Here is a 22,962-nt window from a genome sequence, read left to right as displayed (position 1 = left end):
GGCAGGGGCTGTCAGGATTTAGGTTAAATGTAATACTTTTGGATAAAAGAGAGCTTTAGCTCATCATTTTACATAAACTGACACTTTTAACTCTGTGAATGTTTGTACCATATTTAGATAAAGTCTAGACACAGAACACAGTTATAAGGTAGTCATTTAAGAGACCTTTGCATGAGCAAATACATAAATGAACTCTGACTTAGTAGTACTTAAAGCTTGACAAGATCAGCAGAAAACACAAATAATTTTTTTGATAAAATCTTTCTCTGTAACGGTTTTTTTGTAGATGTTACTCAGAGCAGAACAATATTAAGATAACCTTGTTATTTTATAGACATAGAGGATTTGATTTTAGTTTGACATGACCCTGAAAATTTTTTAGGCAACTCTTAGATTATATTCAACTTTAACTTTATTACACATCAAAGCTTTTAATTATACACTTTTAAAACTTACTCAGACCTTTATATAACATATTAAACCCTTTGATGGCTTGTCTTTATCCCTCCTATTTGAAACAATCTTTAGGACAAACCCTTCTTTACAAAATCCTTTCTCATCCAAAAACATTCCTTTTTCCTTTAACTTCTCAAAAAATACTTTCACTACCTATCTATATCCTTTTCAGTTGTTTACTTTGTACTTGTATTTTAAAATTAACTTTTATAAGAATTTTAAATTTATTATATGGGCTGGAGCAACTAATTAGTAGCCCGTATTTTTTAAGGAATTTATGAGAGGCATAAGGCCTCATCATCCCTCAGGCTTGAGGGGATATTGTTTTGGGTGTGGAAACTGTGAGGGATTTTTGAGTTTTATTTGAATAAGGAGGGCTGTCCAGGCTCACCCTACACTCATTTAATCAGTCCACACTGTGAAATCTATTTGTTCCTGAAGGAGGAGGCAGCAGAAATAGCTGCCTGGGGGGAGGAGAATTTGAGCTTTTAATTGAGATAGTAAATCCAATCCCAGCAGTGACACTGGAGTGTTAGGTACTATGAGGAAAGAGTGACAGAAGAGGAGGTCTCCCCAAGAGCAGGCCAGAGGCTGGGTAAACTAGTGCTCTAGGGGCTAGCCAGATATGCCCCAAACGATAACCTCGTCATTGGACTGGGACTGGGAGAGTAAGGTAAGACAAAGAAATGAGCTCCACTGTCTAGCCGGAAAATGATCTTTTGTTTTTCTGTCATAATGGCTACCATGAGTCTCCTCAACATTGATGCCAAGAATTGGAGTGTGGACAGAAGGCTGGGACCCATCAATCCATAGGAGGTGGCACCTTGCCTTCCATCTGGAGGCAGGGACACTTAGACCTCCAGTGGTTACCTTTGCAAAGAGGGCAGGGTCCTTGTTGGGGATGGGGCTGTCTCCCGGGCTTGTCCCCCCTTAAGCATTATCTGCAGAAATGCCCAGCTCCTGTCCACCATGGTAGCGAACTCAAGATGTAGGCCCCAGTCGGGTGGGGGAAGCAATGAGGTTACGTCTCTTATCTTTCTCTCTGTTAGTAATGTCCCAGTTATAATACACAGACATGGCTAGTTGTATTAGTTGATCCAATGACTTTTCTCTTTAAGCCACAGACTGAGTTTTCTACAAATATCTGGGGCTGACTGTTAGAAATTTATCTTTGAGGAGAACCTCTCTCACCTGTGACTCTGGGTCCACTGTGGTATGCTTTCTGATAGCCTCCTTAAGATGTTGTAGAAAGGTAAGGGGATTTTCTTTAGGACGTTGCTGTAAAGTAAAGTTGTTATTTTACATTGACACCTGACACTCTGGAAAGCAGGTCTCTGAACTGTTCTGGGCCTCAGTTTCCTCACTTGAAGAATGAGGGATCTGGTCTAGGTTAAACTACTTTCTTTCACTTTGAGATGGCTGAAGTGATAGTAATGCCAATTATCTTTATTACCATGGTTTTTTTTTTTTTTTGGTTTAGCAATGTTGGGAAATTGAACCCAGGGCCTTGTACATGCTGGACAGAAACTCTCTCATTGAGTTACATCTTTATCCCCCAGTTTTTTTTCTTTGGCTGTACTGGGCTTGAACTCAGGACTTTACGCCTGCAAAGTGGCACTCTACTGCTTGAGCCATATCATCAGCCCCTTTTAGTGTGGATCTGTCAAGGGGACTGCCTGTGCCCCTGTAGTAGGCACATTTATTCCCTCATTTCTAGGTGCCACTAGTATTGGGGCTCATTGTAAATGGTAATCATTTTTAACCTGAGTGGCCTGGGCCAGAACCCATTGTTTTTTTTAATGAGAAAAGAGTCTGGTCTAGTAGAAGCATAATATCCTTTTATGTCAATTGAAAGGTTTGGGTCAGAGATAAAGGCTTGAATGTATTGGTCAAGTGCATCAGTATAGCTACCCAGGTCTTTTTTAAACTTTCCTTATATCTGATAGCTGGAAGGGACATAGACTTGCCCTCTTCCTACCATTCCCTGTTGAAGGAGAAGCACCCATTAGGAGGTTCTGAATATTGGGGTGGCTTAGAAGATAGGGCACAGGGTGGAGCAGTAGGGGTGGGCCTTGTCATTGATAAGGGGAATTTCTGGTCCTCCTTTCCCATGTTTATCCTGTGGCTTACAAAGAATGGCCAGTGTTTGAGTATCTAGATAACAACTGTGGAGCCAATCTGGGTTGTCTCAGAGATAAAAGAAAATTTGTATAAGGGACCTCAGTTTACTTTTTTTCCTTTTATAGAAAAGGTATAACTGGAGTATGGTATTGTAATTTAAGGAACCCTGTGAAGGCCACTTCTCTTGGCCACCCAAGGCATACTGAGGCCAGGCCTCAGCACAAAGCTTCCAACAGCTATAAGCCAGAAGATTGGAAGATGCAGGTCCCATCTAGAAAGAACAAAATGTTAGGATCCTATCTTTTAGCTAACAGCAGGCAGCCTCTTTAATAAAGGATACCTTTTTAACAAAGAAATACATCATCTGTAAAGTTAGAGAAGGGCATTCAGAGGGCATCCTGGGGCAATAACAGTACCATATGGGACAACTAGTGTTAATATTTGGAGGGAAAATTTTATGTTGAGGCCGAAAGTATAGAAAATTTTAAATGAGAAGTTTAGAGACCACAGTAATGTCCATTTTGCTATTTCTAGGACTATAACCTTGAGATAACAATTAGCTTATGAGGGCTGGATCGGTCAGGCCCAAGGCATAAGGTGGGGCCAGGAACCGGGCTTGACCAAAGTGCTGTTGCCCCCTCCCATGCCCAGGATGAGCGATCCCATCCTGTGGCCTGTTACCTCTCCCCACTTCCCATGTACACGTGCCTGCACATGTTTATTCTTCCTCTCATCCATTTTGGGGAAGTGGCAGCGGGCTGCAGCCATCACCATGTGTGGCTGGCAGCCTAGGATGTGCTGGGTCCTCTCTATGGATTCTCTTGGCTATGGCAGGTGTTTCTGCTGTGTCCAGGAGCTGGCATCCTGTGCACGAGCACACCAGTTTGTTTTCCCTCCTCCCCTTGTGGGGGCAGAGTTAAGGTGTTAGTGTGGCAGCTGCAGCTTTTTGTTGTAAGTGCTTTTTGTAAAGCAGCTGATTTAAAGTTACTTTAGACTGAGAGTCCTGGCAAACTAGTTGGGATAACTTAAGTCATAAGGTACCATGCTACAAGTTTTTCATGGGAGGCAGGGTCCCAGTAAGCCCAGGGAAGGGAAGGCAGACACAGACAAAGGACACGTGGTGAGACCATGAAGGAGGTAGAAAAGGTGTCCTGACATCTTAGGTAAGGGAGGGGAAGGCAGAGCCTGGAGGCATGACACATGCCTGAGGGATTAGCCATCACCTGTGTCTCTAGGTCATGCCCATTGACTGGTACTAGAACACTTTTAGCAACATGAAACCTCCATTCTCCAGTCACTGTCTCAGGAAAAATGGCATTAGATGGGGGGGGGAGAGGAAGAGAAGCAGTCCTCAGATGCCATAATCAAATAGGACTTCCCAACATAGCATGAAGCGTACCTAAATAAACCCCGGGCTTGGTCTCAGCCCACAGGGAGGAAGCATGAGTTCCCCCAGAGCCAGAATCGCCATGAGGCCAGAGTTGGCAAGGAGTGGCTGGTTTAACACCATGATGGGAAAGTCCCTCAGGAAGAGAGGAAGAGACAGGCAGCCTGAGCAGTGCAAGAAGTCTGTTTACATGGGAAGGAGGAGGTTCAGGAGAGGATTAGGTTGGTTTAGAAGCTGGTTTAGAGGCTAATAGAATCTGTGCAGAGGAACAGGAAGTACAGAGGGAGGGTTTGGTGCGGAGATAGGGAAAGAATTGGGAGTAGGGTATTTCCTTCCATTTACCAGCATGTTCACAGAAATTGTATAAATCACTTAAAATATTGGGATTGAAAGTGCCATTAAGTGGCCATTTGGAGGCATTGTCTAATGGGAATTGGGGCCATGCCTGATTACAGAGAAAAATGAGATTTTGGGTCTTAAGATCAGGCATTAGGTGGAGGGGCCCATTGTTGGCCAGGAGACATCCCAATGGAGAGTCTGAAGGAATTTGGGATAGTCCAAGTCCCATGGTGAGGCCTGACCTGAGGAGAGATATGGCGGGTGTCCCCAACATATCAGGTTCTCAGGAGAGAGAGAGAGGGATCTGGAGTACCCAGAGGGAATGTCTTCACCACAGGGTTCCACAGTCCCTAGTGGGGAACCTGGTTCCCAGGGATGGGAGTGAGCCAAGACCTAGTGCTAGGATTTTGAGGAAATGAGAGAGAGATCACAGCTCTGCATGTGAGGACTCACCGAGAGAGGACCTTGAGGGAAGATTGGCCAGTGGTGGATGGCAATTGGAGGCGTGCTGGTGTGGAGGAAATTCCCTGTGAGCTGTAAAGGAGTGGCGTTTTCTAGGATCGGGGGTTCCAGCAAAGCAGCTCAGATCCCGGAGGAAGGGAATGGGAGTTGAGAGAGAGAGAGCAGGATGGGGTGGGGGAGGCCGGGAGAACAAGGTCAGTGCCGGGAGGGCACCCCGATCCGAGTCATGGCACCAAATGTTAGGAAAAATGCCGCTCACAAAGAAAGCTCACGAGAAAAGTCTCACGTCCATAGAGCAAAGTTTAATGGCAGGCCCAAACTGCCAGGCTGGCAGGGGAAAAGATGGCACAGCAGTGATTCTGGGCCAGGCATGGCTTTTACAGAAGGGGGAGGTTAAGGAAGTTAGCACATGTGCAGTAGTCTCTGGTAGGGGTGGGGGTTTTCTGTTAAGGGTGGGGCTGTCCTTGGAAGTTTCTCAAGTGAGGTCTGAGGACAAAATGGCCACTGATTTATAAATGGCAACATTACTGTTCTATCAGATGTGGGGAATACTTTGAATTAAAAAGCAGTCTCAGAACCAAGGTCTCTCTGATGGCATTCCCACCCCCTCCTTCTACCTCCAGCTCTTGTCCCTCTGGCTCTCTGGAAGCATAAGGAAGGGTTTTCTCTGAAGTTCCCTTTTCTGACTAAGGGAACTTCCCCCAGAAGGAATGCAATTGTCTTGAATAGAACCTCACCAAACAGGGAAGAGGACTAGAGTTGACACCATTCCCAGAGCCCAGATAAACTTTGTCCCAAGCTATTACTATCTGTCCTTTGGACCCATTCACCTATCATTTGCTAAGATTACTTACATCCCTTACTTCCCTGTCCCCTATGAAGAAGGGCCTATAAGCTTCTAAATTTCATTGGGATATTGGGTACTCACTTTCCTGGCATGACCTGAGCATATAATAATCTTGTATGCCTTTTCTTCTGTTAAAAAAAGATTATGCCCAAACCCCAAAATTGGCGGTTTTCATCAGTTTTCTCCTTATAACAGCTTTCCTGTTGATAATATAGAACATCACAATATAATTATAGAATGGTTTCATTTCAGCCTGAGTCCCTAGCACTTGCAGTGGTACATTTACCAATTATTCCCATTAGTAATATTCTTATGTTATAGAAAAGCCTCACAGTCAAAACTACTATCAACTACCATGAGACATAAAACTAACATTGCCCAAACCAGAGTATATAGGTTGTTTGTAAATTAAAAATAAAACCTGCCTACTGTTCTTCAGGAAATAATATCTCAGGTACATAATCACCTCGATTAGCTGCCAGCATTTTTTACTTAAGATATAGGAATTAAAGCCAGGTTCATACCTATAATCCTAGCTACTCAAGAGGCTGAGAGAGGGAGGATCATAGTTCAAAGAAAGTCCCAGAAAAAAGAAAGCAACACCATTTCAACCAATAAAAAGTTGGGTATGGTAGCATGTGCCTGTCATCCCAGCCATCTGGGAAGCATAAATAAGAGGACTGCAGTCCAGGCTGGCTCAGACAATAAACATAAGACCCTACCTCAAAATTAACCAAACCAAGAAGGGCTGGGGGTGTGACTCAAGTAGTAGAGCAAGCACAAGGCCCTGGCAAACACACACACACACACACACACACACACACAGACACTCGAATTACAACTAACTTTAGCATTTCATATATGGGCTTTGTTGTAAGGGTACCCATTATTTGTTTTAATCATGGAAACTAAAACACAGGCATGGAAATGACCACCATGAAGAAAGCAGTTCTTATGCTCACAGATTCCTATAAACAGGAGGCACAGCATGCCCTGTGGGGCCACACAAAGAGGCACTAGGGCCAGTCAAAAGGCAGAAGGAGTGAGAGGGAAATAGGTGTGAAAACACTTGGGGCAGTTTTCATGAGAAGGAATGGGCAAGGCAGAATAAACAGGCTAAGCAGGTTTAGGATTGGTTAGTTTGAATAACATCAGGGAGTCGTGGGGTGTAGTAATTGTCTCTGGTTGTCAAGTACCTGGCCTGGGATGATCAGGTCATATGGAGAATAGCCTGGAGTGAAACAGCAAGCTCAAGGATGTGGTGGGGTGGCATGGGCTCTGGATTGGGTTGTTTGCATATGGAAGATGTGTCTACAGGTAAGTCATTTGCTGTCTCTGGAAATAAATGACCAGCCCTAAGTGAGCAAGTTCTTCTGTCATCAGCATGTCAAAACATCAGAAATACAGAAAATAAAAGGTATGATTAATGCAAGTACACTTATCAAGCTCTCAATCTTCTAAAGGATCTGGAAATCTTGACATTTTGTCCAAGTTGAGTCACTTAAGTTTCCCAGCACTTTAATTTTCTGGGGTAGAACACACTGTCTAAATTCAGTCACATTCAGTTTAAAACAAATACCATGGAGGTGTACAATTCAGTTGGGAAGTGCTAGTCTGATCTTTGATTAGAACTTGTCATCTCAGTTGTGAATATAATTTTATACAAAATTTCTTATTCCCTTTCATTATCTATGGCAAGTGGCATTTGTTCTGCTACTTTTCTTCAGTCATTTCCATTACAAATATACTTCTTTTTGTTAATTTATAGATTCTGTATAAGTCATACTTCCTTGGTATTAATTTTTTTTTCACTTTAAAGTGTTAAATTAGGCCATTAGAACATTTTTTTTCTTGGAATAATTTGCATCAGTGCATCCCAGTTTCCTGGAAGAGGCTCATGTTGTAAAACCTCCTGGTAGGTATTTATTTAAGATTGCCTCCTTGCCTGGTGTAAGGTCTGCTTTCCTTCTGTAAACTCCCAAGTGTAAAGGCCTCCCTGGCAAGAAGCAAGTCCTCTGAAGAGCTCCTGGTGGGAAATGCACAGCAGCTCCTCCAGGCTGTCTCCAAGACTGTGAGGGCCGCAGAAGCTGCAAGTCTACGGGTGAGTGCCATGGGACCACACCAAGCCCAGACCTTCACAAGGAGAGTTTCCTTCTTCTTAGCTATTAAATTCAACTCTACTCCTTCCCTGAACCTGTTGCCTTATTTCCTGTGTGTTTCTGTTTGGCTAAGTTCTATCAACCTACCTTTAAACTCACTGATTATTTCTTCAGTGGTGTCTGATCTGTGAAGGAGGATGTCAAAGCATTCTGCATATCTGTTAAGATGTTTTCCTATTTCTGGCATTTCTGCTTATTATTTTTAATGGTTTTATCACTCTGAGAAGATTCCCCATTTGTTTATGCATTTTTGTCCACTTTTTCCACTGAAGTCATAAATATATTAGTCATAGTTATTTTTACTGTCCTGATAATTTTAACATTTGGCTCATATTTGAGTCTGAGGAGTTTTTCAAAACTTGTCTTTTGAAAGTGTATTGTTTTTCACTTTGTTTTGTTTTATTTTTTTGCATATCTCATAATTTTCCATTGAAAAAACTGATAGAGACTAGATAAATAATATTTATTTATATACATCTGTTCTAGGCCTTTAGTGTGGTTGGTGAGTCACTGTAGTCAGGGGTTGACCTGAGTGTGGGTTTTATTGTTGTCACAGTTGCTGTTGGGTGTACCACTGGCATCAGGTCTGCTAGCATTGTCTGGTGTTTAGTTTACTGTCCTTCCCTCAGTGGGTGAGGCTTTTGTTCCATAAGGAGACCAATCTGGGCTTTGTGTTAGTGGTGGCTGCTCCCCTCTCCAAAGCTCACACCACAGTGACATTCCCACAAGGACCAGGGGAGGTCCTAGGAAAAACTTATGAGTAAATGTGGACTTTTCTTGCATCATGACTTTGATGGGTTCTATATATCACATTAATCTATAATTGGATATTAGCAATTTGTTAAAAATTTTGACTAAAAAGTTCTTAGGCAATTATCTGGCAATGCTATCTTTCTCCCATGCTCTGTGTGACATAAACTAGTGCTATCCCTGCCCCCTGGCTGGCTAGAAATTATTCACTCCTGCTGCCCAGCCTCATGGAAAGTATTGCGCCCAATATTTCCAACCTGAGAAAAGATCAGAGTTCAAAAGTGAAATACTGTAAGTCAAATCAAATCATTGTAGTACAGGGACCATATGTATCTAAACGATTTGTACCCGGCTTCCTCTACTTTAGTACTTTCTATGACTTCTGCATAGCACTTACACAGTTTGTAATGATATATTTGCTTTCTTTTCTTATATTTATTTATTTACCTGGCTTTCTTGTTAGAATGTAAACTCCATGGAACCAGAGACCTGATAGTGGACTGCTGCATGAAACTTTTCATTTCAAGTTTCAAGAAACTTTGGATTCAAACACTAAGCAGACCCTGTGAGAAGCACTTGAACAACGTGCATATTGCATATTGCAACTATGTGTCCCAGAGCCCCTTGTCTCTAAGGCAGCTGAGACAAAAGCTCAGGCCTGGCCCCAGTGGAACAGTGCTTTTCCCACCTTGAAAGCCCTGGCCACAGTCCAGTGCTTTCTACTGACCCTGCAGCACCAGCTGAGGCAGAGCCACACCCCAACCCTAATCTCCACACCTCTTACAGTATGCACCTGTGTCCTGGCTCTGTCTAGGCTGCTCACCTAAAGCATAAGTTTGCATAAAAGCAAATTTGATAAAGCAAGGTCCAAAGAGAGCCAGAATTTGGAGTAGAGAAAGAACTTTTTGGTTATGTTGTCAGAACCAGTTCCAAGGACCTCCTCAAACATGATTCCTTGATCCCCATAAAATTAGGGCTATGATATCAGAAAGACAGCCCCAACTGTACTTAGAGGAATCCGGTAAGAAAGAGCTCTCAGTGGCTGACACTGAGAACATGTGTACAGTGTCCTTGGTACTGTTCTTAGTTACCTTTCTCCCCTCCAGGGTTTGAGACCACCGTCCACAGATCCGGAGGAACTGGAAGTTGCTGCCTTCTGCATGCAGTGGAGGCAGAAACTGCTAAGACACAGACTTCAAGAAACTTCAGATGCAGACTGTGATGCGTTGGGCTTGCGAAAAACAAGCACCAATCCCCTCCCTGCATTTCCAGCCCTGGTTCAAGAAGTGTCCTAAAAGTCAAGAAATATTCTCTGAGTCAAACTCTGTTGACCTATACTTTGTTTTAGACAGAATCAGGGTGACACAGGGGGGTGCGTGGCCCAGGCCTGTCCTTTCAGAGCTTCCCTGACAATATTTCTGGTTAAAGAGGTATCTCTAGCCCCCTGCGATGGATACTAATGTTTCTGGGCTTAGCGGGAACATGGCATATGTACTGTGGAGAGAGGGGAGCACATCCAAGTGTCATTAGCTCAAGCCTTTGTTGAGATGCTCAAAGTGAGGAGAGTCCCAGAATGCTCTATGGGTAGCTAAGAGCTGACAGATTTATAGGTTAGATGGTGAGGGGGTCAGTCAGAGCTCTCCATGCTCAGATACTCAGGCACTGAGTAGATGGCACTGAGAGATGGGAAGGAGGCTGCTGAGTCATTATGTGGTGAGCTGGGATGGACAGGAACCATTGGGAGCTCAGGTCTTGCCAGAAGCAGTGGGAAGCTCAAAGTTCAGCAGCATCTTTCACAAAACTTATTTGGTAAGAATCAAGAAAGTGGGGAGCAAGGAGATCAGACACCTTCACCTCAGTGCTAAACCTTAAGGGCCAGGAGCAAAGAACTGAGTCTTGGGCTGAGGGACAAGAGAGGCTGGAGCCCCAGAGATGGGGGCAGGGTTCTTGCTGATTTGAGGGGCCCTATGTAAACCTCCTAGATTCTGGTGCAGCTTTCAGAAAATTCAGTGAGCCAGTAGACACTGGAAGATTGAATTCCCATAATCCAGTGTGAGGGTGACCGGATTTATAATAAAGACAAGGACTTTTTTACACTTTTTAAAAATGTGGTATAGGGCCAGGTGTGTGCCACCAGCTTTGTGGGAGGTGTAGGTAGGAGATCATGGTTCAAGGCTGATGCTGGGCAAAGAGCATGAGAATCTATCCAAAAAAATAAGTAAAGCAATAACTAACAAAAAATAACTAAAGGGCTGGGGCGTGGCTCAAATGGTGAAGCGTCTGTCTAGCCAATATGAGGCCAGGAGTAGTCTGAGTACTGCCCCGCAGCGGGGAGGGGTATCATCTGATGATGAGTTTTGATGTGTATACTCACTTCCACGTGACCATCACCACAATCAAGATAGTGAGGGTATGGATCATCCCCCAAAGTATCCTCATGTCACTTCACAGCCACTTCTTCCTGCCTCTCACCCATCCCTGATAACTGATCTGTTTTGACATTCAAAGGTTAGTTTTCAACCAGGAATGGTGGTACATGCCTGTAGTTCCAGCACTTGGGAGGCTGAGGTAGGAAGATGGAGAGTTCAAGGCCAGCCTGTCTCAAGACCAAACCAAAACAAAACAATAAATATTAGTTTTCAACTTCAAGGTTTTTTTTCCCCCTTGGTAGTACTGAGGTTTGAACTCAGGGCCTCAACTTTCTAGGCAGGCACTCTACAACTTGAGCCACTCTTCCAGCCCTGTTTTTGTGTTGTTTTTTTTCCCCAAATAGGGTCTCCTTAAGTACAACAATCCTCCTGATCTCTGCCTCCCTAGGATTACAGGTGTGAGACAGCAGAGCATAAAAGTTTTATAAAACAAATCAGGCTGAGCACTGTGCCTTGCTCCTTTAATCCCAGGCACTTGGGAAGTAGAGATGGGAAGGATTGCACTCCAGCCTGGCCAGGCAAAGACGTGAGACCCTATTAGAAAAAAATAACTAAAACAAAAAATGCTGGGGCCATGGCTCAAGTGGTAAAGAATCCTGAAATCAAACCCCAGTACCAAAAAAAAATAATGGGGGGACCACACAACAAGCATTCTACACACACACACATGTCCCTCTGGCTTTCTTTTATTCTTGTTGCTGCATGTATCAGTGATTGATTCTCTCTCATTGCCTGTAGTCTTTCATCATGTGATTACACCCAGGCCAACCATAATCCTGAAAAACGCAATCCTGAGTGCCATAATTGCAAACACCGAAGTCTCAAAAGACCAAAATCCCAAGAATCACAATACAATCCTGAAAGACTAAAATCTTAAAAGTTGAAATCACAAACCCCACAATTCCCCTAGGATGGAAAAGGGCTATATAAGATTGGCAGAAAACCAAATTTTAGGGATGGGCCCTGTGATATGTCAAGGCAAAAACTTCAATGTAAAAATGCATTGGTCTGCACTGGCCTTCCTTCCAGCTGCTGAAATTCCAGTTTTTTAATGAATTAAAGCCACATTTGCCTGAAGAAGCCACTAAAGTTATTAAATTCCAAAATAATTACATGCATCCTATAATAGGAAGATGTACAATGGCATTGCTGTTTGAGCACCAGAATTGTCTCACTGAACCTGTGGTCTGTATGTGAAGGCATATAGAATGGACTTCTGTGCACCCAAACATTATAGAAGCATTGCACAGAAAAGTGTAATAGGAAATGCCAAGTTCTGAGTACAATAATGGATCATAGAAGAGTTTCAAAAATAGCAGTGTCACATAGAAAGTAAAGGCCTAGCATGGAGGCTCACATCTATAATCCCAGATACTTGGGAGACAGAGAGATAGGAGGATTGTGGTTTGAGGTCCATCCAGGCAAAAAGTTACTGAGACCCTATGTCAAAGAACAAACTGAGCATGTTGTCCTGTCTTTAATCTCAGCTATGCAGAAGAAGGTAGGAGGATCCCAGGCTGAGGTTGGCCCCAGGCAAAAACATGAGTCCCTATCCAAAAAATACCTAAAGCTAAAAGGGTTGAAGGGGTGACTCAAGTGGACAAGTGCCTGCCTAGAAAGCGAGGCCCTGGGTTCAAGCTCTGGTACTGCCAAATAAATAAATAAATAAAATAAAGGAAAAAGAAAGTGAATGTGAATGTGTTCTCTGAGAGCCATTCCCTAAAAGAAAAAGTGGCTATTCTTCAGGATGCAAGATATCAAAATATAGTGAAGAGCTGGCCAGCTCTTCTGGAGTTCTTCTTACGGAACTATTTCTCTGTAATACACTGTCATGTCATGTCTATTTCCTTTTAATTTTTTGGAGGTTTTTTTTTTTCTGTTTTTTTCCATGATTTTAAATTATCAGCATTATTTTTAATAATTTGCTGTGCTGTGCATTTCATCTTCACATTTCCAATATTGGTGGTAAAAGTTGTATAAGACTTTTAATTATACTTAGGCTTTTTGTGCCAATTTGATTCTGCAAAAGTGTAATCAAATGTTGATGTTGCATACAGCATTGTGTGTGTGTGTGTGTGTGTGTGTGTGTGTAAAAATGTCCAGAATTTCTTAAATGAGGAGCTGTGCTTTTTGTACGTCTGCGTCTGTGAAAGTTAAATTTTGTTGGGGTCTTGGCTCTCTGCAGTAGTGACCTCTGAAGATCTCGATCAATTAGTGTGTCCATTGCCATATTTCAGATGACCTCAGTTACAAAGCTGGATGTACACCACTGCTAACCCCAGCGATGTGGTTTATTTTGCATTTCACTTTCTGACTGAGCCATCATTTCCATCTTTGTGTATCTGATGTACCCATGAAACTACTGTTAGTACACCTGAGTGTTTATGCTTGGAAAAACATGTATCTTATTGTCTACTTTATTGTGTACAGTTGCATACAAAATATTGGGTCATGCTTCTTAGTTTCTCAAATAAATCCCTTATTAAAATATCAATAAATGTTTTTTAAAAATTTTAATTAGCATGAATTAATTGTACAAAGGGATTCATTGTGCTATTTCCACACATGCATACAATGTACTTTAATCAAATTTACTCCCTCTATTATCCTTTATCTCCCTTTCTTCTCCCCAACTTTTTAAGTTTTTAGTGGGTTTCAGTGTATTATTTTCATACATGTACAATGTACTTTGATTCTATTCACCCATCATCAACCTCTCCTTTCCACCTCTCTGTTCCCACTGGTTTCCCTTTTATAATCATGTCCCATTGTTATTATTTTAGGTCTACATTCTGCATGTGAGAAAATATGCAATATGTGTCTTTCTGAGCTTGGCTTATCTCACTCAAAATGATCTCCAATTGCATCCATTTTCCCACAAATGAAACAATTTCATTCTTTTTTATGGCTGAATAATACTGTATTGTATATGTACCCCATTTTTTGGTGGTGCTGGGGTTTGAACTCAGAGCCTTGTTGCACCACATATCATTTCATCCATTTATCAGTTGCTGGGCACACAAGCTAATTCCACGGCTTGGCCATTGTGAATAGCGCTGCGATAAACATGGGTGGCAGGTCTCTATCATATGCTGCTTATAGTCCTGCAGATATATGCCCAAGAGTGGTACGGCAGGATCATACTGTACTTCTATTTTTAGCTGTTTTCAGGAACCTCCATTCTGATTTCCATACAGCTACATTGCTTTAATTCCCACCAACGCTATATAAAAGTTCCTTCTTCCCTGAATCCTCACTAGCATTTCTTACTTTCTCGATGATGGCCATTCTGACTGGGATGAGATGGATCTCCGCGTGATTTTGACCAGCACTTCCTTCATGGCTAAGGATGTTGAATAGTTCTTCCTGTGTTTATTTGCCTTTTGCACTTTTGAGGTCTGCTTCAATTCATTTGCCTATTTATTAATTGGATTATTTGTTCTTTTGGTGTTTAATTTTTTTAGTTTTTTCTATATTCTGGATATTAATCCTTTGATGAGTAGCTTTAGAGTATTTTATGTATAGGATCATATCATATGAAAATAAGGATAATTTGACTTCTTTCCTATTTGTATTCCTTTTATTTCTTTCTCTTGCCTTATTGCTCTGGCTAGGAGTTCAAGAACTGTATTGAATAAAGATGGAAAGAGCAGACATCCTTGTCTCTTCCTGGACTTTAGAGGAAATGGTTTGTTTTTCCCTGTTCAGTACCATGTTAGATATAGGTTTGATGTATATAGCCTTTATTATGTTGAGGTATGTTCCTTTATTCCATTTTTGTTCAGGACTTTTATCATGAAGGGATGCTGAATTTTGTCAAATGCTTTTTGTGCAGCTGTTGAGAAGATCATGTGATTTTAGTTCTTCATTCTATTTATGTGCTCTCTTATATTTATTGATTTGAACATTGAACCATGCTTGCATCCTTGGAATCAAACAAACTTGTTCATGGTGTATGATCTTATTAATGTCTTCCCAAATTCAGTTTGCAAGTATCTTATTGAGAATTTTTTGTGCCTATGTTCATTGAGGATGTAGGTGATTTTCTTTTTCTTTTTCTTTTTTTTTCTGTGTATTCTTACCCAGTTTGGATATCAGGGTAATACTGCCTTTGGTAGCATTCCTTTCCTTTCTATTTATTTTATGGAATAGTTTGAGGAGTGCTGGTATTATTTCTTCATGAAAAGTCTGGTAGAATTTGGTGGTGAATTATTTAGTTTTGGGCTTTGCTTTGTTTGGAGACTCTTTATTACTGCTTTAGTCTCATTGTCATAGATCTATTAAAGTGGTTTATATCATGGTTCAACTTAGGTAGGTCATAAGCATCTAGATTTTCTAGTTTGTTATAATACAAGTTTTTGAAGTATTCCCTGATGACTTCTGAATTTCATTGGTATTTGTTGTGATACCATTCTTTTCCCCTCTAGTTTTATTAATTTGTGCTCTGTCTCCCTTTCTTTTGGTTAATTTGTATAAAAGTTTGCCAGTCTTATCTTTTCCAAGAACCAACTCTTTGTTTTGTTGATTCTTTGTATTTTTTAGTCTCCATTTAATCAATTTCTACCCTAATTTTAGTATTTCTTTCCTTCTACTAATTTTAGATTTGCCTTGTTCTTCTATTTCTAAGAGCTTGAGTTGCATCTTTAGGTTATTTATTTGAGAGCTCTAATTTTTTTTAATGTAGGCATTCATCACTACAAATTTTCCTGTTATTACTGCCTTTGCTGTTTCCCAGAGTTTCTGCTAATTTGTGTTTTCATTTTCTTTTGATTCTAGGATTTTCCCCCCTATTTCTTTATTTTGCCAGTAATGGGGTATAAATTCAAGGCCTTGTGCTTGCTAGGCAAGAGCTCTACCACTGGAGCTATCCCCCCAGACCTTTTCCTTTAGCTGATTTTTCAGGTAGGGTCTCATTCTTTTGCCTGGGCCAGGGTTGTTCCACAATCTCTGTTTCCTGCTTGGCTGGGAATAGAGGTATGTGTCTCCACATTCAGCCTGTTTTTTTGAGACAGGGTCTCACTAACATTTTTGTCTCAGCTGACCTTGAACTTCATTCTTCCCATTTCCATCTCTGATATAGCTTGGATTACAATTGTGTGCCACCATGGCCAAACATCCATCCATCCTTTCTTTCTCTTTTCTTTTTTTTCTTTCATTCAGTGGTACTGGGGGGTTGGACTCAGGGCCTCATGCTTGATAGGCAGGCACTCTGCCACTTGAACCACTCTGCCACCACCCCCCTTTAATTCAATGACCAAATGATTGTTGTGTTGTTCAGTCTCCATGTGTTTGAATGTTTTCTGTAGTTTCTTCTGTTTTTGATACCTGGTTTTATTCCATGTGGTCTGATAACATACAGGAGGTTATTTCAGGTTTTTTGTATTTATCAAGAGTTGCTTTATGTCCTAAAGTATGACCCATATTAGAGAATGTCCCATGGACTGCTGAGAAGAAGCCTGTGTATTCTTGTGGCTGCTGGGTGGAACATTCTGTAGATGTTTAAGTTTATTTGATCTATAGTGTTGTGTAATTCTGCAGTTTCTTTGTTGATTTTTTTGTTTGGGTGACACACGTATTGGTGAGAGTGGAGTATTGAATGCACCCACTATTATTATATTGGCAGATTGTTCACAATCTCCCAATTCTCCTGGGGGTACTCTCAGTTCCTGTGTGACATGGATATCCTCTGTGATAGGATGAAGTGACTACATAGCAGAAGCCAGGGAAATGGTTAGCAGAGGGTCTTTGGCCATTAAGAACCAAGAAGAAGCAAAGTAGTGAAGGAAGTTGATTGGTGCTCCCTCAAACCACTTCCCAAGCTGAAAAATAAGTCACAGTTTCCCCTGGTGTAGGCCATCAGGGCTGTGATCAGTGACTAGCACAGTAAAACCAACTGGGGTTCAACCTTTATCAGTACAAAGCTCCAGAGCTCCCTACCCCCATATCAGTACCATGTAGATATAAAACCCAGTCCCATCCTCCTCCCTCCTCCCACACATCCAATGTTGTCCTAGGGAAAGAGAAAATCCTACACAGGTCTTAAATTCATTTGTTCATGCTAATCACTGGGTGTTGGCTCAGGAGGAAAGCCACACATGAAATAATCAAAATGGGAACATTCCTTCCAGATTTGAGTTTTGTGAGGCAAAATTTAAAGCCCAATAGATACTTGCTGAAGAGTGCTTTTTTTCCTATCAAACATAGAGCTTAAGGTGCTCCAGAGGTTCCTATAGCAGACTGGGCAACAAAAGGTAAGTATTTGCTCCAAGGCCTATTTTCATTGAGGTATGGCCCAGAGAGGTTTACTTAAAAAATATTTCATTGGATGTTCCAGAAGGCAGTTTTGGCAGCTTAGTTACTGCCATCCAATCCCAGGAAGGGAGACACTGAAAATTTAGTAATGCATTGCTCAAGAGGTCTTCCATTCACTCAGACGGTGATATTGGCATGGCTGAGCAAGCATTGTGGTGAGATAGGTTAGATAGAAAATTAAGTAGAATGAGTTAAACTGCAACATAAATCAAATGGACTTAACAGACATCTGCAAAGTATTTCACCTAACAGCTGCAGAACACACATATTTCCCAGAACCTTATAGAACTTTCTTCAAAATAGATCACAGTTTAGGCCATAAAGCAAGACTTAACACACACAAGAAAACTGAAATAGTTTCTTATATCTTATCAGAACACAATGAAATGAAATTACACATTAATAGCAAAATAAACTATAGACACATACAAATGCATGAAGAGTGAATACACTTCTGACAATGATCAGTGGGTCATTGAAGAAATCAAGGAGGGAATTTAAAAAATCCTAGAATCATATGGAAATGAATATACAACATACCAGAACATGTGGGATTGAGAAGAGTAAGGGTAACAAAGGAGAAGCTATATTCAGAAGAGAGAAAGAGAGGAAGAACAACAGGAACCATGTAAGAGGGAGAGGACAGATGAAAAGCATGGAGACAGAAAGGTAACAGAATAAATTAGGAAACAGTCTGTAGCTCCAGCCTTGGCTCCCAGGGGAGAAGGGAAGCCAAAGCCTCCACCAGAAGATAAGCTAGCTGGTATTGGTAACACACTGGCAGACCTAGCTTTAGGACAAGCCCGTAACACTACATGCCTTAAATCTAATGTGAGGATTTGGTGGGACAGTGACATCCCCTGCATGACAGGCTAGCATGGACAAGAAAGACACATTTTTGCTCATATCTCAGACAGCTATAGCAAGGCACCATTTTGAGAGGGGGGCCTACTTTTTAAGACTCTGTTAGTCTGGGACCTGAAAACAAGCAATCATCATGGCTTAGGAAATCTTGGAACACCCTGCCACAGTGCCTAGAAGGGAGATAGCCACAAAAGGTGATCACGGCAAGGGATATGGTTCATGTGGACCTGCTGAGAAGTTTAAGTGACAGGGAGCTTAGGTGGTAAAAGGCACAGTGGCCAGTGGCAATGAGGGTAAGTCTCATTGCCTAAGGATCACTGTGAAATCGGAGCACCAAGAGAGTTGTTGCTTGGCAGAGACCTTGGGCTCCAGTTACTGCCTGCTGGCTGTAGGCATTTGCTGTCAGGTAAGGTTTGAGTCTGAACTACTCTGGGAATGTGAAAAGGAGGAACAAGCAGAGCTCAGGAAGTCTTGAGATAACGAGCCACAGTGTCTTAAAGGAAGAGACAGCCATAAGAGGTGATCAGAGAGGGACTGACATAGACCTGCTGAGAAGTTCAGGTACAATGGGAGCTTAGGCAGTGAAGGGAATGGTGATTGGCGCCCCTGCCTTCCCTGGTGAGAGTAAGTCCCACTGCCTGAAGATCACATGTACCAAGCATGTGGCTGCCAGAGTGCTTGGGTTCCAGGAATCTCCTGCCAGCTACAGGTATTTATAATCAGGTGGGGCTTGAGAGTGGCTGAGCTTCTCTGGAGACTTAAAAACAAAGAAAAACTACTGTGTCAGGGACTCTTGGGGACACCCTGCCACAGTGCTGGATAGGAGATGGCCACAAGTGGTGGCTGTGGACAGGGTCTGATATATATCTGCTGAGAAGTTTAATCAGTGAGAAGCTCAGGAAGTGAAGAGCACAGTGATTGGTGGCCCTGTACCCCCTGGCAAAAGCAAGTCCCATCACCCAAGAATCACTTCAGAAACAGAGCACCAAGTCTATGACTGACAAAATCCTCAGACTCCACGAGCTGCCATATGGGGCTGAGAACTGTGAGCTCAGGACTGGGTGATCACACAATTTCCCCTGGCCTCCTTCCTCTTACAACGTGGTAAACTGATGGACAAGGTCTGAAAGCACTGAGATTGGCTGGAAGAAAGCCTGAGTCCTTTAGTTGTCCACCACCAGTGGAGAACTCAGTGCTGCTTGCTCCCCTATTAACCAATGCACTTGGAGACACCACAGGCTTGGATGCTTACTGCCTCTGGATACAGAAACAGGAGAACCTGTGCAGAAATTGGGAACCTGCCTGACTACAAAGATCCATGAGGGCAGCACAGAATTGACTCTGGACTGCTCCCACCCTCAACTCACATATTGTACCAACTCATACACAAGGAACTACAAGGAACTCCAGCTAGTGTTCCTCTACCTGAGTGGTGGTGGAGAGTTGATGCTCTAACACATGGGCAAATGTTTGGCTACTGAGCTATACGCCTAATCCAGTGGTGAAATACTATAGCTCAACTTGCTGCTACACAGACCTGATTGAACATTGAGAATACTTCAACTGAAACTTAATGCTTTTAACTTAAAAAACATTAAGTTTTAAGTATTTTAACTTAAAATTTCCAACTAATGACTTGGCCCCAGATGTGCAAATCCCAATTCAGAAACACAAGAAATAAGAAAATATAAGTCAGCATAACTCCTCCCAAAGTCAACAACTCCATATTAATGGACACCAGTGACAGTGAGATAGGTGAAATTTCAGTTAAATAATCCAAAAGATTAATAAGGCCCTGAATTCATTAATAAGTATCTGAATGAATTTTAAGAGAATACATATAAACAACTGAATGAAATAAAGAAGACAATGCAGGATATGAAAAAGGAATTCAATAAAGATATAGAAATCCTGAAAAAAATCAAATTGAAATTCTGGAAATGAAAAGCTGAATATGTTTAAAAAAACAAAACAAAACAATACCACTCAGTTGAAAGCCTTACCAATAGTTGAAGACAGAATATCAGAACTTGAAGACAAAGTAGAGGAATTAGAACATTCAGATAAAGATAAAGAAAAAAATTAGAAAGCATGAATGGAACATGCAAGGTCCTTGGAATACTATTAAAAGACCAAACCTACAAATTGTGAGCATAGAAGAAGGAGAAGAGGGCAAGATAAAGGCATAGAACACATATACAATAAAATAATAACAGAAAAATTCCAAAGTCTCAAGAAAGATGGTCATCCAGATGCAGGAGGCTTTTTGGGACACCAAACAGCCAAGACTAAAACAGAACCTCTCCGTGGAATATTATAGTTAAAACATTAAGTTATATAGAACAAATGCAAGAAAGAAGTGCCAAGTCACATATAAAGGCAAACCCATCAGAGATCTGCCTTTCTGTTTTTCAACAGAACCCCTAAAAGAAAAGAGAACAGGAAATGATGTATTTCAAGACCTAAAAGAAGATAACTGCAAACCTAGATTACTGCAAAGCTATCTTTCATAATTGAAGGAGAAATAAAAGCATATTTCCATGATAAATAAACTGGCAAATGCAAACACAGACTTAAAATGAAAGGACAGAAGAGATATTCCAGGCAAATGGAACCTAAAACAAGCAGGAATAGCTATACTCATATCTAACAAAGCAGGCTTCAAAACAAAATTAGTCAGAAGAGACAAAGAAGGTCACTTCATATTGATAAAGGGAACAATCCAACAAGAAGATATAACAATTGTAAACACATATGTGCCAAATGTTAGCGCATCCAATTTTATAAAACAAACACTATTGGATGTAATTTTACATGTAAACCTGATTGCCCACATCAGCAATGGGACTTCTGCCCTGTAGCTTCCTCTCGGAATCTCAGATACAGAACCCAAACTCTCCTATTCACCAAATAGTAAACACTTCTGGATAAACACTTCATCAGTTTGCACCTAATCTTTTCTTTTTCTCAGAGTTCGCCAAGGACAAAAAGAAAAATACTTCTGTTTCCCACACCATCCTCTACCACGTTCCTCATTTGACTCTCCTTTAAGTAAAACTCTGGTCTTTGATATGTTAAAGGGAGAACAAAGAGATTTAGACAATCACTTCAAGCCAGGCTCTGATACTATTGCAAAGTGCTGTTTTTGAGTATCAAAGCTGAGTATTACCCCTGTTCTCTCTGTATTCATTGTAATAAGCCATAATAGACTCCTTCCCCTCCTCCACTCCACTGTCATAGTTGGATGGTTGTCTCAAGCCAATGAGACAATAATTTGCAAATTTGGAGAGAAAAAAATGAATATTCATTAATATTTTAAAAATACTATACCTTGTTTGTGTTCGCAAGGATTTATTTTAGTAGAGCAAGATAGAATACAGAGAAATGAGGAAAAAAGGAAAGAAACACTTTCTACTTCCCATGCAGGAAAAGCAAATAAAGACTCATAAATGGTGCAGTTTTTATATCTGTTTCTGACACTACTTAGGGACAGGAGGTAGATATTATAGATGGAGGTCTGGCTAACTGTTGGGAAACGTGCTTCCAAGGACAATTAGAGACACTTCAGGGATCCTCAGAAGAGCTGATATACTGCCTGCTTGTAAAATCAATGAAAACTTTGCTCTCTTTAGCTAGTCTATATTGGAATTTTGATTTGCTTTATAGAAATATTTTGGGATTTTCAGTGGCTTGGATACATACCATCAACCTGACAGCAATACCCTCATTTCCTTGCTCCAACCTTACTTGAGCAGTTGATTGAGTTACTTTCGGAAACCTCAGAAAAAGGCCCATCAGCATTCTTTCTTACTCATTAGTTACTCTACATATTCAATGTGCAGTAGAAGATAACTGCAAGCATGCAGGCCTTTCCAAAGCTTTTCTAAGTTGGAATTTACTCAGTTAATAAGTATTTGTTAAGCACTTAATTGATAGATTTTCCAATAATTATCATGAAAAAGTAACTTGCATGTACATATCACAGTGAGCATTTAATCAGTATCTACTGCTGTGCTATGTTTAACTCTGGCTGTAACCTGCTTTAGTTTAAAGCAAAACAAACACTTACATAAACTTGACTTCTTTATCCTTTCTAAAACTTCAATTACCAACCAGATAAAGATGGGAATTTGAGATCTCTACTCTGAAGTCCTTTTTAAGAATAAAATAATTATGAGGTTAATTATCTCTAGATAAAAATTAAAGTTTTTTCTGCCTATAAATACCGTATCTTGAGTAGACAGGAATTTTTGCTGTCCCTGAGGGAGTCAGACCCCAAACAATCTTTGTAAGGAAAAAGTGAATCTGTGAAGCATCCAAGAATGATCCTAACTAGTCCCATTAAGGAAGGCATGAAAAGAGAAAGAGTATATATCCTACTTTCACACAGTAGCTGCCAAAGGATTTACCTACCACTTATTTTTTTAAAATGGAATGTGTTTTAAAACCCTAGGGAAGAATCTAGAGAGACCCCTGAAAATGGTCAATTCCAGTTTCCATTTTGTGAAATCTGACAGCATCATTACTTGAGAGATTATGTTGGATTACCAATCAAACTAATTTTTAACTAAGTAACAGTAAATATAAACATCTGCAAAAGGTACTTGCAGACGATGGACTGAGGCCTTCAGAGTTGTAGCCAAACTTGGGAGTCATGAACCTATTGGTCTATGCTATGATCGGGTACCAGAAAGCAGTATGTTACTGGAGTGAAGAACACTGGTTTGGACCCAGGCAGGTGCTTAAATCCCAGATCCATTGGTTGTGTGACCTGAGGCAAGCTGTCTAGCCTCACTACACTGTTTGCACATCTCTGAAATAAAAGTAAGGGCTTGC

General features: G+C 41.1%; 1 protein-coding gene across 1 annotated transcript in view; it reads left to right on the top strand.

Moving 5' to 3' along the window:
• The window catches only part of LOC141414732 (uncharacterized), a 70,011-nt gene extending 56,165 nt beyond the window's left edge, over positions 1-13,846 (top strand). The window contains exons 7-8 of the mRNA XM_074049029.1: positions 7,596-7,713; positions 9,628-13,846. Coding sequence (XP_073905130.1) covers positions 7,596-7,713; positions 9,628-9,816 — 307 coding nt within the window. The 3' untranslated portion in view covers positions 9,817-13,846. The remainder of the gene's footprint in view (positions 1-7,595; positions 7,714-9,627) is intronic.
• The last annotated feature ends 9,116 nt before the right edge of the window (positions 13,847-22,962 follow it).

The sequence above is a fragment of the Castor canadensis genome, chromosome 12 (assembly GCF_047511655.1).
Source record: "Castor canadensis chromosome 12, mCasCan1.hap1v2, whole genome shotgun sequence".
Taxonomy (NCBI): domain Eukaryota; kingdom Metazoa; phylum Chordata; class Mammalia; order Rodentia; family Castoridae; genus Castor; species Castor canadensis.
This window is presented reverse-complemented; position numbering and strand designations above follow the sequence as displayed.